General features: G+C 29.6%; 1 protein-coding gene across 1 annotated transcript in view; it reads right to left on the reverse strand.

Annotated features, from left to right (window-relative positions):
* Positions 1–14,645, reverse strand: part of LOC105451695 (probable serine/threonine-protein kinase mkcC) — a 48,611-nt gene that overhangs the window by 15,103 nt on the left and 18,863 nt on the right. The window contains exon 3 of the mRNA XM_011692304.1: positions 12,773–13,084. Within this exon, the coding sequence (XP_011690606.1) occupies positions 12,773–13,084 (312 nt within the window). The remainder of the gene's footprint in view (positions 1–12,772; positions 13,085–14,645) is intronic.

Raw genomic sequence — 14,645 nt, forward strand, 5'->3', positions numbered from 1 at the left:
ATTACAAAATTACTTTTTTTGGGTTGTACAGTTGTCACCTGACGTAAACATTTCATTGATATAAAAGTTCTGTAGCTCATATGTACAAAATGAGTAACTCGCGTGCATCGGATTACATAAACAAATAATACAAGGCTTTTTGAGCTAAATAAAAATGTAACACACTTTGTTACAAATTTTGCAAGGTTCTTCGACATAAATTAAAAAATCGCACACAAATGCAATTTACAGCATTTGAAAGTGTATATCTTTATCTTTAATTTGCGCACTCGTTGAGGATTTTGCGATTTTTTATCACCGAGTTTTCAATGTTGAAACATAAGGACCATTTTTACTTCAATGAGTAACTCGATGAAAAAAAATCGCATAATACTCAACGAATGCGCAAATTAAAGCTAAAAATTCACGCTTTCAAAAACTGTAAACTACATTTATGTGCAATTTAATGAGATTTCGGATTATGAAACCTTGCAAAGTTTAGAGAAAATTTTGATATTTGACAGATCATTCTTATGAACTTTGCGAAATTTCATAGAGTAAAATAAAAATCGTATACAAATGCGACTTATATAGCGTTCGAAAGCGTGAATCTTTACCTTTGCGCACTCGTTGAGTATTATGCGATTTTTTTTTTCACCGAGTTACTCAACATTGAAATAAAAAGAACTATTTTTAATTTCGTATTGAATAACTCGGTCAAAAAAAAAATCACACAATGCTAATCCAGTGCGCAAATTAAAGGTAAAGAATTACGCTTTCGAACGTTGTAAATCACATTTGTATACGATTTTTATCTCACTCCATGGAACTTCGCAAATTTAGCAAAAAATTTTTAGATTTGATGCATCTTTATTTGCATCCGTGTAGCTTCGTGAAGAATCAGTAAGTCATTTAATGAATTATGAATTTCAAAAGTAGAGACTTTAAGTTCTAAAATGCTTTTTTAATCATTCTTTTACGATCGTTCTTTACGATTTTTACGAAGTTACACTCTCTTGAAATTATCCTATTTTTAGCGATCAGAATAGGTGATCCTTTAATTTTGCTGTTGAGTGTATATACGTAACTTAAGATTTATTCTTTCTTCTTCTTTCAGATTCTTAAGCCTTGATAAAAAACGATGAGGACTTAGGTAATATTGAGACATATTTTTATAAAAACAAAGAAAAACTCGTAGATATGATTCAACAAAGTGATAAAATCAACCGTTGCTTTTTTCTGTTTAAAATATGAAAAAAAATATTTCCCAGATACTAGGCTAATTTTAACTACAATTTTCGAATTCAGTAAGTAAAATTTAGTAAAAAAAAAGGTGGTAAGGGTAAGAAAAAAATCCAACGTTTCTCGCGTGGTTCTCAAATCGCCTAAAATGCATGAACCTCTTTGAAAATCGATTATATTTAATTCTAATTGTTTGTGTAGCACTGATAAGCTTCAAATAAAAAAAACTTGACGTTACTTACAATTAATAATGTTAAAACTTTCTTAAAACCGAGTTTTACGATAATTAAATTATTTTTAAAAAATTGTCAGTCATAATAAATCCATTTTAAATTTATTTTTAATCTCAGATTCGAATGAAGCATTATCAAATCATCTCATAGATCAAGTTTCATGAAAATCGAGTAATTTACAAAATAAAAATAAATGATCCCAAAAGAAAATACCTGTCTACAAAGAGTTAAATTAGTCTTCTATTAATTAGCTATTAATACATAATTTTTTCTATGTAAAAAACACATTTCATATTCCTATTTTTTCTTTTGATTTCCAAATTTGAAGAGAAGTACTTCATCAGAGAATCACACTATTTCAACACATAAAGATCGAGTCACAGTCACAGATTTAATAGTCACCGAGTCAATTAATTTAAATTTATTAGCGACGTTAAATGCATTTTTTAATTAATTGATCATCCATTATTTGTGCCAATAATTGTAGTCCAATAATATTTCCGATTACTTTAAACATCGAAAATAAACATGAGCATCGAAAAAAATCGACGTAGCACGTAATTGTCTACTGATTAGTCAATGTTTGATTGCCATATAATTCCGTCATATAAACGATTGGCAATCGTTGGGTACGAGGCACACACTCGTACTTGCCACAAATTACAAAATGGTGGCGCTTCGTCGTTGAGCTAGATTTTTTTCGGAAGTACGATCACTCTATTGATGTCGATGAACAACGTAGCCAGTGAACGCAAACGTGTTCCACGTACTTGCTAGTCAGCATTCTCCCTCTCTCCCTCCTTCCTTTCTCCTCCCTCTCTTTCTTCAATTACTCTTCTCTCTCTCTCTCTCCTTCCTTCCTTAGGTATCCTATATTTCTCGATGCCGCTCTTCCTCTCGCGCTGCCTCTTTGTATCTCATTCTTTCTCTCTGATCGTCTTCGTCGATTAAGCGAGAATGTCGGTTCAAGATTTACCTTTGGTTTACGTGTTCATGGACCAATGCGACACGCACGATGCGCACAGTCATAGAAGAGTCAAGTTGAAAACACGCGCTTAGCCACGTGGTCGATCGATTTATCGCGAGAGGAAGTTAATTGCGCAAAGAAAAACGGATCTCTGAATCGACGAACTGCAGTCGCATTAATGCCGCTGGTACACGTATCACAGCGCCGCGGTTGCGGTTAACTGCTTAGCTATGCTACACTGTGCAACGAAGGCGGGCACATACGGAGAAGAGGAAGCGGCCGTGACCGTTCGCTTACGCGGCCGTTTGAGCGACTGTGTCGCCACGTCTCCGTCTTCGGAGTCACCGCAGAGAATGATACCGACCCGATCCGACGCGACACGTCACTTTCCGAAAATGTAATTTCTAATTAAGCATCGTTCCGGTATGTCGATCTGCGCATTAATCATCCGGTTTTTACTAAATATAGTTAAAAAACGTTACAGTTGATTACAATCGTATACAATATAAAATGTAAAATGTTGGGAACAATTTAAGCTAAATATTGTATTTTTATTTTTACAAAAAACAAAAAAGCAGGAATTAAATCAATGAACATGTATTAATATTGTTAGACGTCACGCGTAATGCTGAAAAAAATAGATTGGTTGTCTATTTTACAGGCGGTCAAGGATCCTCCTGTCTCCTTAAAAAAGACGCATCAAACACAGATTCCTTGATTAAAGAATGATTTTTTTATATGAAACCTATCATTCCTTGATCCCAATTTTTTAAAAATAATTTAATTATCGTATTAGAGGGACCGGAAAGTAATGTAGTTTTTTACATTAAATTCAGATAAATTTTTAACAAGTTTTTATTTTTAATCAATGATGTAATCACCCTCGTTATCAACAACCTTTTGCCATCTAGTGTGCAAATTTTCAATGCCGGATCGATAAAAATCAATTAGTTTTTGAGCAAAATATCTGGAGATGGAAAGATCAAAATTTGAACTTAGAAAACCACCTTTGGCATTTACGAACGTCTAATGCACTTGGATACACATCGCAAATGTTTTTGGTAGCAACTGTTGCGTTACTACCCTTGTGAAACTCACCTCTTCTGGTATTTGATTGGCCATTTCACCATAAATTGCAAAAAAAATTTAAGATTTAATTATTTACGAGTAAACAAGTCAATCTAATCTTAAAAGTACACAATGAGCTGATAAATGACAAACGAATATCGACATGCGCAGAAATGACATTGCTTTCCGGTCTCCCTAATAAAACTCGGTTTTAAAAAAGTTTTAACATTATTAATTGTAAGTAACGCCAAGTTTTTTTTGTCCCATAAATTTTAAGAAACACCTTGTATATTATATTCTATAATTGTTTGCAAGACAGTTTCCCAATTAAATCAAAATCCCACAATAATGCCTTTATCAATTTTAAAACTACTTTCACATTTTTAAAGTTCTTAACTAGTCACCTCGGCCATATTAGAATGGAATCATGAAGTCATAAGCGAAATGTCACCTAAAAGTTTCTTGCATGCTATTTTTTAATAAAGAGAATTTAGATAAAATAGAAAAATAGGATCGCTTTAAAAAACTTGTAAAAATGGACGGAATTATCCCCCCCCCCTCCGAGTAGTAAATAGTTATAAAAGATACTTACGTGAAGTGGAGCCTATTCAAGGTCCCTGTTCTGTACACGCTACCGATGATTGTCGGTGTCGTTGCGCAGCATTTTTTATTATAAGAAAAGCTGGACAACGACACCGACAATCATCGGTAGCGTGTACAGAATAGGGATCCAGGCAAGAAAACAAACGATTTGACAACTGTTGAAAGGAGTGAAAAATATGCTCTTACGTATAAAATTCAAATAATATTTTCATCCATTTTTACTTCCTACTTGATATACTTGACTTTTATTTGAATTTGGTAAGTACGGGAGTACAAGTCACATTTTCACAATTAAGTATAATCACCAGCTAAAAGGTTGCAACACTTTTTTTATAAATCATTTTTTGTTAATCATTTTCAGAACATAGTCTATTCACCGAGCAATTGGTTCCTACCAATGGATCTAACCAATTATGTTCAACCGTTCCATAAGCAAAACTGCATTGCAAAATAAATCCATCAAAATAAAAAGTGTTGCAATCTTTTAGTCGGTGACTATACATAATAACGAAATGACATGCAAGACAAAATTTCGTTGTCAACACTTTTAACACTTTTTATAGTAAGGTTTCACATCCGTTATACAATATGTCGTATGCCGATATCATAAGCAGTAAGAAATGTCAAATGATCAATCACATCGACAGATATTCTCTTCACATTCAAGAGTAAAAATTGCATATTTTTTTTGCAAAGCAACTGTGTTTTCTTTACATCAGTCGATTCATCTTATTATCTTGTACATAAAAGTATTAAGATACAATTATCAAGAAATTAATAGTTTTACGAGATATTTCATATTTCATGTCGAAATTAATATGGCATTAATATGATATAAACTATTAAATATTTCATAAAGTATTGATTTTTCGATAACTTTATCTTAACACTTTTATAAACAGAATAATAATTAGAATAATTAGAGGTTATAATCACATCACATAGATTATAATCATATTATTTAAAAAAAAATCATATCATTCCATTTTAAAAAGTAGAGGGACTTCCATGACTTTGAAAAATCGATTTTTATTAAAATTGATTTTAGATTATTTGTTCTCCTTCATATCATATAACTTTTGTATGAAACATTTTTTCTTATCTTGCGTATTTTTCGAGAAATTGTATCAAGATAAATCCCTCATCTTGTATGTATGAGTATAGCAATTAAGACTACAGACTCTCATACATATACGAATACGTACACATATGTATGAATTGTATGTAATAATATATACATATAGGGCATTATGTCAAAAAGGCCACCCCCTGTCCACTTCAATTTTTGAGATAAAATACTTTAAAAGGTCTTAAAATTTTCGTTAAAATGTCTATTTTTTGATGCCGAATGGCCTTTTTAAAAATTCAAGATGACGGATCCAGAATCGGGACTAGAATGAACTGTCGTCAACAAATTTTTAGAACAAACTTTAATTATTGAAGCACAGGGAGCTAGAAAAATTTCTATTTCCATAAATTAAGGTTTGGAAAGTCGCTGAATACGAATCTGGATATCAGTTATATCCAATGATTCATCAGTCGTATCCAACGTTTCAAGTACTATAGATATGTCATATGTATAGTATTAGAATAAATAAGTATGGAAGGAATTAACTACAACTGCTGAAAACACTAACAAAACGCTAACAAAATTTCTCTTATATAATACTAGATGGAAAATTATTATTAAAAAAACACAATATGAACAATAAAAATATAATTACAGCAAAATGTATTACATGCAGTTAATTAATTAAAGAAAGTTTTCGTATAACTTTCGTATAAATTTTCTATTACGTTTGAAAACTTTATATTCTAATTTGGTACTAAGAATATTATGTTAGATTATAAAAATTTAATGTGTGAACCTATTGCAAAGAAACATCAAGATATAAAGAAATATTATTATCGTGAAACAATTAATTCAAGTTGCAAATAATTTAATAACGGATTTTATCATTAGGAAATTAGCAAACCTCTGAAGACCTATAGGAGAACCCGAGTTTCAGATTAATATTAGAACTTAATAATTTAAAAGTACCTGTATATTGTTTAACTAGAAAAACATACTATCTAAACATATAATAGTTGAATTTGAAATTTTAACAAGTATTCACTTTTAGAAATTTTTAGAACTTTTAGAAATATATTGTATTTGTACAATAGTATGGTTTGTATTTAGGAAAAAAATTTTTAGGTATAATAATATATTGAATAAATCCTTATAATTCTAAACACGAATTTAGAGCTATAACTTATAAGTAGGCAATTGAAAGTAATTATTAATAAACTTTAATTGTTAAAAATTTAAATAAAATAAATGAAAAACACATTTTAATATATAAAATAACATGTATAATAACTGTAATTTTTTCATTTAATTATTATATTAATATAAGAAATAATGATAAAATTAATCTTTAATTTTGTATTAGTGAAATTATTCCCTTAAATAAAAATGAGATATCAACAATTTAAAAATTATTGTTTTGCCAAAATCATCAATACTGTATAGTGAATCTGATTGGACGCACTGTGTACTTACAATTAGTGCACGTTAAAGTTGTATACAAATCAAAATGAAGATGTATTTAAATACAAGTATAAAACTAAAATCACAATATAAATATAAATATAGAAACAGGTTAAACTGCAAAATTCTTAAGGAGATACTAAACAGAAGATTAAAATCCAAAACGTCGCTGTTTTATCAATGATTTATGCATATTGATATATATATATATATATATATATATATATATATATACTTGCGATATAGATGTAGTAGTGTGTAAATGTTTATGCTGATGTGTTGATGTTTACTGCTACTATATATCAATGTCGTACACATACACTCTCTAAAAGTGAATCAGTGAAATTATCACTGATTTTCAGTGTACTTACAACAGTATAAACAGTGAGTGATTTCAATATTTTATTTCAGTAATAATATGCTGATTTAAACAATGAATCACAGATAGTGAATTTCACTGTCAAATAGTATTGAGATCTGAAATTCACAGTCTTTCAATGATGTTTACTGTTTCAATCAGTAGGTATATTATTACTGAAACAATATTGAAATTACACTCATCGTTTATCAGTTGTAAGTATACTGAAAATCAGTGATGATTCCACTGATTCACTTTTAGAGAGCATACAATGATATTTTCAGATATACCATTCTTTTATACTAAAGCATAGTATTATTCTTTCATGCAATCCCGGTTATTACTTTTCTCTCATACGTCTAAAACTTTTATACGCAGCACATGTTGTCACGAGTTGATTGCCGATAATTTTCTAATTTTTTTTTCGTTTTTTGTATCCAATTGTAGTTGTCGGGATCCATTATTATCAATATTTTAATTCTAGAAAAGAATTCATAATTTTGTGAAATCAATAAAAAGATTGAAAGATCTGAAAATAATTACGTTCAATTGATAAAACAGTTGTGTTCATCCTTAATACACTTATACGTATTAATACACTTTATTGTACTACTAATAACTTTATTATACTATTTAGTAAAATATATATTGAGCATTTTATTATTTGAGATATTTTACTTATTAAAATTAGAATACAACGGCTTTAATATACCTATACTGACAATGAGTGCATTCTAGTGAGTCCAACTAAATTCGCTGTCAGTTTAATATATATACTGCTGATCTAAACAAATTAGTTAAATATAACTCATCTTATGGAAAATATTATCTTTTGTTATTTATAACAGAAAAATAATATTTAAACAAGGTGGAATTCTTTTCATGACAGCATGACAAAATTATTAAAAATTAAAGAATTATTATCGAAAATTTCTGAAATACTTTATTTCAAATATTATATTTCACTGTTTCTTAAATTTTTAAAATAATATAAGAAATATATAGACCTCATAGCACATTGTTTAAATATTTTAAAAGACTAAAAAGAAATATTCTTTGGAGGCACATTATCTGAATTTCTGATGTAAAAAATAATTTTAAAATATTAAAGAATTAGATATCGAAACAATATGCGAATATCAAAATATTATGAGCTGTTAAGACTATTTTCTAAAATATTTGAATAATCGCTTCTATAATATAATTAAATAATGCTAATTAAATAAAGTTAAAGATTTTGTTATTGCTACGGTCTCTCACCCAAAATAAAAACTTTGTTGGCTACGTCAAAATCGAAAAGATAGTAAATTGGAATTTATTAATAATATATTATAGTAATCAATTGCGATCAAATTAATAAATAATGGAATGTCAGTTGCTTCAACAAATAATAGTAAAATTAATAATAATATACTAAAGGTAGATAATAATAATATACTAAAGGTGCCCGTCCAGCAAACGCGGAGATCCGGATTCGATTCCTGGCTGAGAACATGAGGTGATATTTTTTCGCAATAGATTTCTTTACAGATTCGTTGAGAATGGTTCGTATAAATGCAGGCTAACATTTATTTGACGTCACGGGAGAGGGAGAATTTATTAGATGCAAATGAGCATCAAGTACTTATTAAATTGATTAGCAATTTAATACGTGATAATACGATCCTGTTTCAATCAGGAGTTGCGTTGAATCTGGAAATAACGGCACGCAGTTTCGTCGAAGCTAGCAGGATACGTATGTAAAAATCACATAAAAAAATAATAGAAGCACCAAGATCCTGCTATGACTGTGCATTGGCCTTCCTTATTCGTTATGTATGAAATACTTATATACGGTCGTAATAGATATATATTGTTAATAATAGTAAACTTTACAGTAACAAAAGGAGCAATAATTTTTTTAGTTTTATAGATATTTCACATGTCTCATTTCAAAATAGATTATATTTAGTCGAGATGAAATTACTTCGCACGCATGCATTTACACACGCACGCATACATATGAATAATAATGTTTAGCTTCAAAATCTTGATAAATATTCAGATATTAATAGCATGACATTAACAATGAATCAAGACACAGAGAAAACCATAAACCCGTTAGCATTTTTATTCAAATATTGTTTCTTAAATAGGGTGTTTAACAAAAATTACATATTTTGAGAACAGATAGTATTCTGTTACTATCTGCCAAGTACATCTTTTTTTTAATACCTTGTACACTGAAAAAAGTAATCTTGCAATTATAGCGAGAATTATTTAGGTATGAAAAATTAACTGAAAGTTAAGTGATTAGTAAGCACTGCAATATCATATGTTTTGTATCTAATCAATATAAATGACAGAGACAGAAATTATATTCGAACTATTTGTTAAATTTAAGAAAAAAGTTCCTGTGACGTTTAATCAGATAATAGCTAGTTACATCTCATAAATATAAATGTGGTAAACAGAAAAGACTAGCAACCAGAGGCAAACATATAAAGGTACAATTTCATGGTGTTGCTTGTCGCAGCGATGAGTGGTCACGTGATTGAATTTTGTGTTTTCTTGTCGCCCGCGACAAAAAATGTTGGATTGAATCGAACTTTTAGCGACGTCGCTTTTACGCGGTAATCTTGTGGGTTAAAATTTTGTGCATAAATAATACGCAGAACATGGAACTGCAAGTCGTTTCTCAAATAATGGATCAATTCAAAACCTTTATATATATATATATATATATAATTTTTAAATTTACATTCACTGATGCATACAGCTGCTAGTCTATGCCGTCGATCCTCTTCATTTTTATTGTACACAATCGCAGCAACTTGATTGATAAATCCACTCGTAATATCTTTCTTGATAAGACATTTTAGACTTTATTAATATAAATTATTATTTATGTTATTCAAACATTTATCGCTACTATCCATTTACATAAGTGACAATCGAAATCAGCATATGATATTACATACGTGACTTGTTTGTCGCTGAATATGAGTGACAAGCGACACTATGAAGACATGCCTTTAAGATAATAGTCCTTTACTTCTAGCGTTGTTTTTGTAACACATTCAATCTTTTTAGTTGCATTGTTCAAATATTTGAGATGTTCAACTGTCGTGCAAGTCTGTGCCTGCATGGCACGCGGCAGCGCGGCGCTCATTAGTATAATAGTGCAATACTATTTTTTGTTCCCACTGAACATTTGTTTTATTTTGTCAGATTAATATTATCACTTCGTCGAATTCATTAAAAAATATATTTAAAGAATGTTTTCTTATTAAAAGTGAATAAATAACATAAAATTAATTGTATTATTATGAGTTGAGTTACTATTAACAGAGAAAATTTATTATCTGTACATCAAAATGCAAAATATTTTTTTAAAGCAAATAAAAGTTATTTGCATTTTTACGTACCATACATAATACTTATTGAATTTTTTATACTGGTTATTGCAACATTACTATAGTATTTATATTTGTTTTTAAACCGTTCAATAATCTTTTTCTTTAAAAAAAATTCTATTTAAAAATCCTTCCATCATTTATTTTTTTACTTTTACTTCCTGAGATGATATTTTTCAAAGAATGGATTTAATTATATTTGTGAATACAAAAATACGATTACGAAAATTGAGCTTGATGCTTACAATGTTTTAAGTTTTAAGTATGAAATTGAACTTCCTCAATGGAATGTAATTAATTAAATTGCTTGATTATTGTTGATTAAACAGCATTCAATTTTTTTTTCTAATTTTTTATTATATTAATTTGGTTTTTTATCAAAAAATAAATTACTTTATTGAATTATCACGACAATTAAGTTCTAATGAATTGAGACCAGAAATACACAAAAAAATGATAAAAAAATATTTATTAATTCCATTATTCAATATAGTTACCGCCCGCTTCCGAACAATATTTACACTTGTACACAAATCAAATGCCCGAGAAAACGCTTCTTCCTGAATCGCTTTTAGTTTTCTCGTCATAATTAATTGGACTCAAATATCTTCCAAATTTCATTGTAATTTTTAATTTAGGAAATAAAAAAAAATCAATCAGCGTTAAATCAGGCAAATACGACGGATAGCTAACATAGGAATTTCTCTCATTTCATCAAAAATTTGTTTCTGATTTTTTGACAATATGAGGGTATTTTCATTGTGTTTAGTTAATTGATTCTTTTTTATTTCTTAAATTTAAAATTGCAATAAAAATGACGAGATTTAAGAATATCATTAATCTAACATATTATGACGAAAATTGAGATCAATTATAGGGAAGAAGCATTTCCTCAAACATTTGATTCGTTGTAACGATGTAAATGTTGTTCAAAAGTGACCGGAAACTATGTTGAATATGGTATCAATAAATATGTTCAATCTTTTTTGTGTATTTTTTATGACTTTAGTTCGAAAACTTAATTATTGTACCGTGTGTATTAAAAAATTCTATATTGCATTATATAATTAGAACTAAAATATAATTTTTCATTCATTAATAAATATAAAGTAAGTATTATTTTGTTCAAAATAATATTTATAAAAATACTTATTTGAAATACTATTTATTTAAATATTTATTTTTTAATGTTATTTTAGTTGAGGTTTTTAGGTAAATCGATTACGAAAACTAAAACATATCCATTATGATTTTCTCTATTTCAATTATTTTCTCCAGAACTGATATTTTACTGTTTGAAGAAGCCTATTTTTAAGCTATTTTCCATGTTTTCAGACGTTTAACAACAAATCACATACCATAAAAAATTACATTTTTTTAAGAAAAGATAAAATGGACGTCAAGTGTACACACTCTTCAAAAATAACTGTTGTACAACTATATTTGTAAAAAATTGAAGGGATAATGTTTTTTTGTTTTTGAAATATACAACCCAAATGTGATATATATCTTCGTTTTCTCATTTGAGTCTTTCTCTTCCAATCCAAGTAATAATAGCTTCAATTTTTCTTAATAAAATAATATAACAAATTGCATCAATTAAAATAACATTTATGCATGTTATATTGCCTAACACAATCCAAATGATATATATATATATTCTTGTAATCCTACTTAAAAATAAATATGTTTTAATTCAAGATAATATCTTTATTTTCCAAATATCAAAAATATTTAACATAAAAAAACTTGGTGTCGCTAGAGCGCCTAGAGAAAATCCATATAATCACATCCATATAATTATATTAAGACAGCAGCGTCAAGTTTTTTATAATATATATTTCTGATACTTGGAAACAAAAAGATACTATCATTTAGGTTGAAACAGAATTATTCTTAAATTCGAAAATACAAATCACTTGGATTGATTTAGATAATATAACGTACATAAATTTTTTTTAATTGGTATAATTTTGTGATATTAATTTTTTTTTAAATTAAAGAATTAAAGCTACCACTTAGAATAGGAAAATTCTTGAATTAAAATACAAAGATACGTATACTACTTGAGTTTTATTTTTCAAAAGAAATTACACAATAGTTATTTTTTGAAGAGTACATAATACTTGAGCCTCTTTTTTCTTTTAAAAGATAATTTTTTATGATAAATAATTTACGATATTTTATATTTTATTCTGTCCTATTTTGATAGAAAATATAAAATATAGCATAAATTATTGATTTTTTGACAATCAACTCTTAATATTTTTATGCATAGAATAATAAAATAAATTAATTGATGTAAAGAAAACACATAGTTACTTTACAAGAAAAGTACATAATTGCATATCACAAATTGTGTAATTTCATTCGAACAGAAAAAAAGAAATTTACCTTTAGTTTGCGGTGGTGTCCTCCGCATCTCACAGGGAGCTCCACTGTCCTCAGCAACGTGCGATGCAGCGGTTGCGATATTTCCAGCTATATGTTGCTGTTGGTATTGCGTTTGATGTTGGTAGGATTGCTGTGTTTGCTGCTCTTGTTGCTCGTTCGATGGCGCTACTATTGCTGCCGCTGCGTCTGTTTCAGCAGGAGAGCATGGGCTGTTGGGAGCGGCTGCTCCACTCTCTTTGGGTGAAACAGCGTCTGAAATGTCTATTCCTATAAATGAGTTCAAAAGATCTTCGTGTTGAACTCTTTTAGAAATTTTTCACGAAATAATAAAGCAAATGATTGCGATAGTAGATATTGGCTACTTTCAACATAATGCTATAATAACGCGACAATGAAAGGTTAGAACGCCGTTTCACTAATCAATTCACTTAACGGTAATGGTGCACATCACAAATTCCAGTCGAAAATTTTTATGAGTAATACGTATATATACATCTCTCCTTAGAAATTCAGTAAAATTTTTAGTAAGAACTCACAATCCCAAGGATAAAATCACTCCGTGTTGACCATTAATACTATCACGACTATCAATTTTGCTAAAGGAATAAATCGCACAATCCTACTTCTCCAAGCCTTCGTGTCCTCAAAGTTCTATAGCGAATCAATTGTTTTAATTGGCAGGAATTAATTACATGCATGAAGATATCACGATGTTCGATTGCTTCGATGTAGGATTAATGGATTATCGCTATGCACTATAATACAGTATCGATATGAAAATTCGGCAGTATTGCTATTTCGTCTTTCTGATTCAATCAATGTCACAATATTCGATCACTATCCCATCCCCTCCGCTCCCCCCGCCCCGCCGATGACTGTATGCCGTCGGCGATACAAAATATCAAACCTACGATTCTCGCGAGACTAACGAGAACAGTGTCAAGCAGAAGCAAACTCGACTCAGTTATTTTAAAGCACGTACGGCGACATCTAACGATCTGCTAAGGAAAGTCCATACATGAGTGTTGCCCGACATATACGCGATCACGATTTCTCGCGAACTGGTGGCCATGTTGCTCACAATGCAATCAGCGGCCGCGCGACGACAGCGACGCTTCGTTCAGGCACCGCCTCTCTCGGCTCTCTCCCCTTTTCACCCATTATGCACAATGCATACTGCAACATAGTATTCGCGCGCGTACATTTCCAAGCACAGGGCCTTCTTATAGAAGGACACGAGAGGTGTAGTCTCTAATTTAGTGTACAGTATGGAAATGGACCCCTAGCTGTTGCACTGTTATCCTACATTCCATCGCTCTATCGTACTTTGCATAATTACGGACAAAAATGAGCCAGAAGAAAGGAATAAAAAAAATAGACTAATGCTCATAATTGAAAGGTTAACGGTCGGGGATCTTAAGTAACTCAGTGATAAAATAGTTTTCAATATTGTTAAACGAAACAAACAAATTTAGTTAATCATTTTATCAATAATTCAAATTATATAAACATAAATTTCAAATAATAAATAAATAATTATCAGGAAAGACCGTGAAATATTAAATAATTAAGAATCATAAATGCCAACGATACAAAGCGGATTTTGGTGCTTTCATATAATATTATAGTGTGAATCTTACAATTTTCGGTTTATATAACATCACGTGGTCGCAAATCGCGTGCATCTCCGCAGCTCCGAACCAAGTATGTAATATCACAATTAAATTGCCATAGGCAATCTAATAAATCGATGCTCAAAGCATCTGTTTTAAATCCTGTGAAATCCCCCCACCCTCGCGACATCAAATAAATACTAACTTAGCATCTATACGAATCTATAAAGAATTTATTGCAAAAAAATATCACTTCATGT

This window comes from Wasmannia auropunctata, unplaced genomic scaffold (genome assembly GCF_000956235.1).
Source record: "Wasmannia auropunctata unplaced genomic scaffold, wasmannia.A_1.0 LD336047.1, whole genome shotgun sequence".
In the NCBI taxonomy this organism is placed as follows: domain Eukaryota; kingdom Metazoa; phylum Arthropoda; class Insecta; order Hymenoptera; family Formicidae; genus Wasmannia; species Wasmannia auropunctata.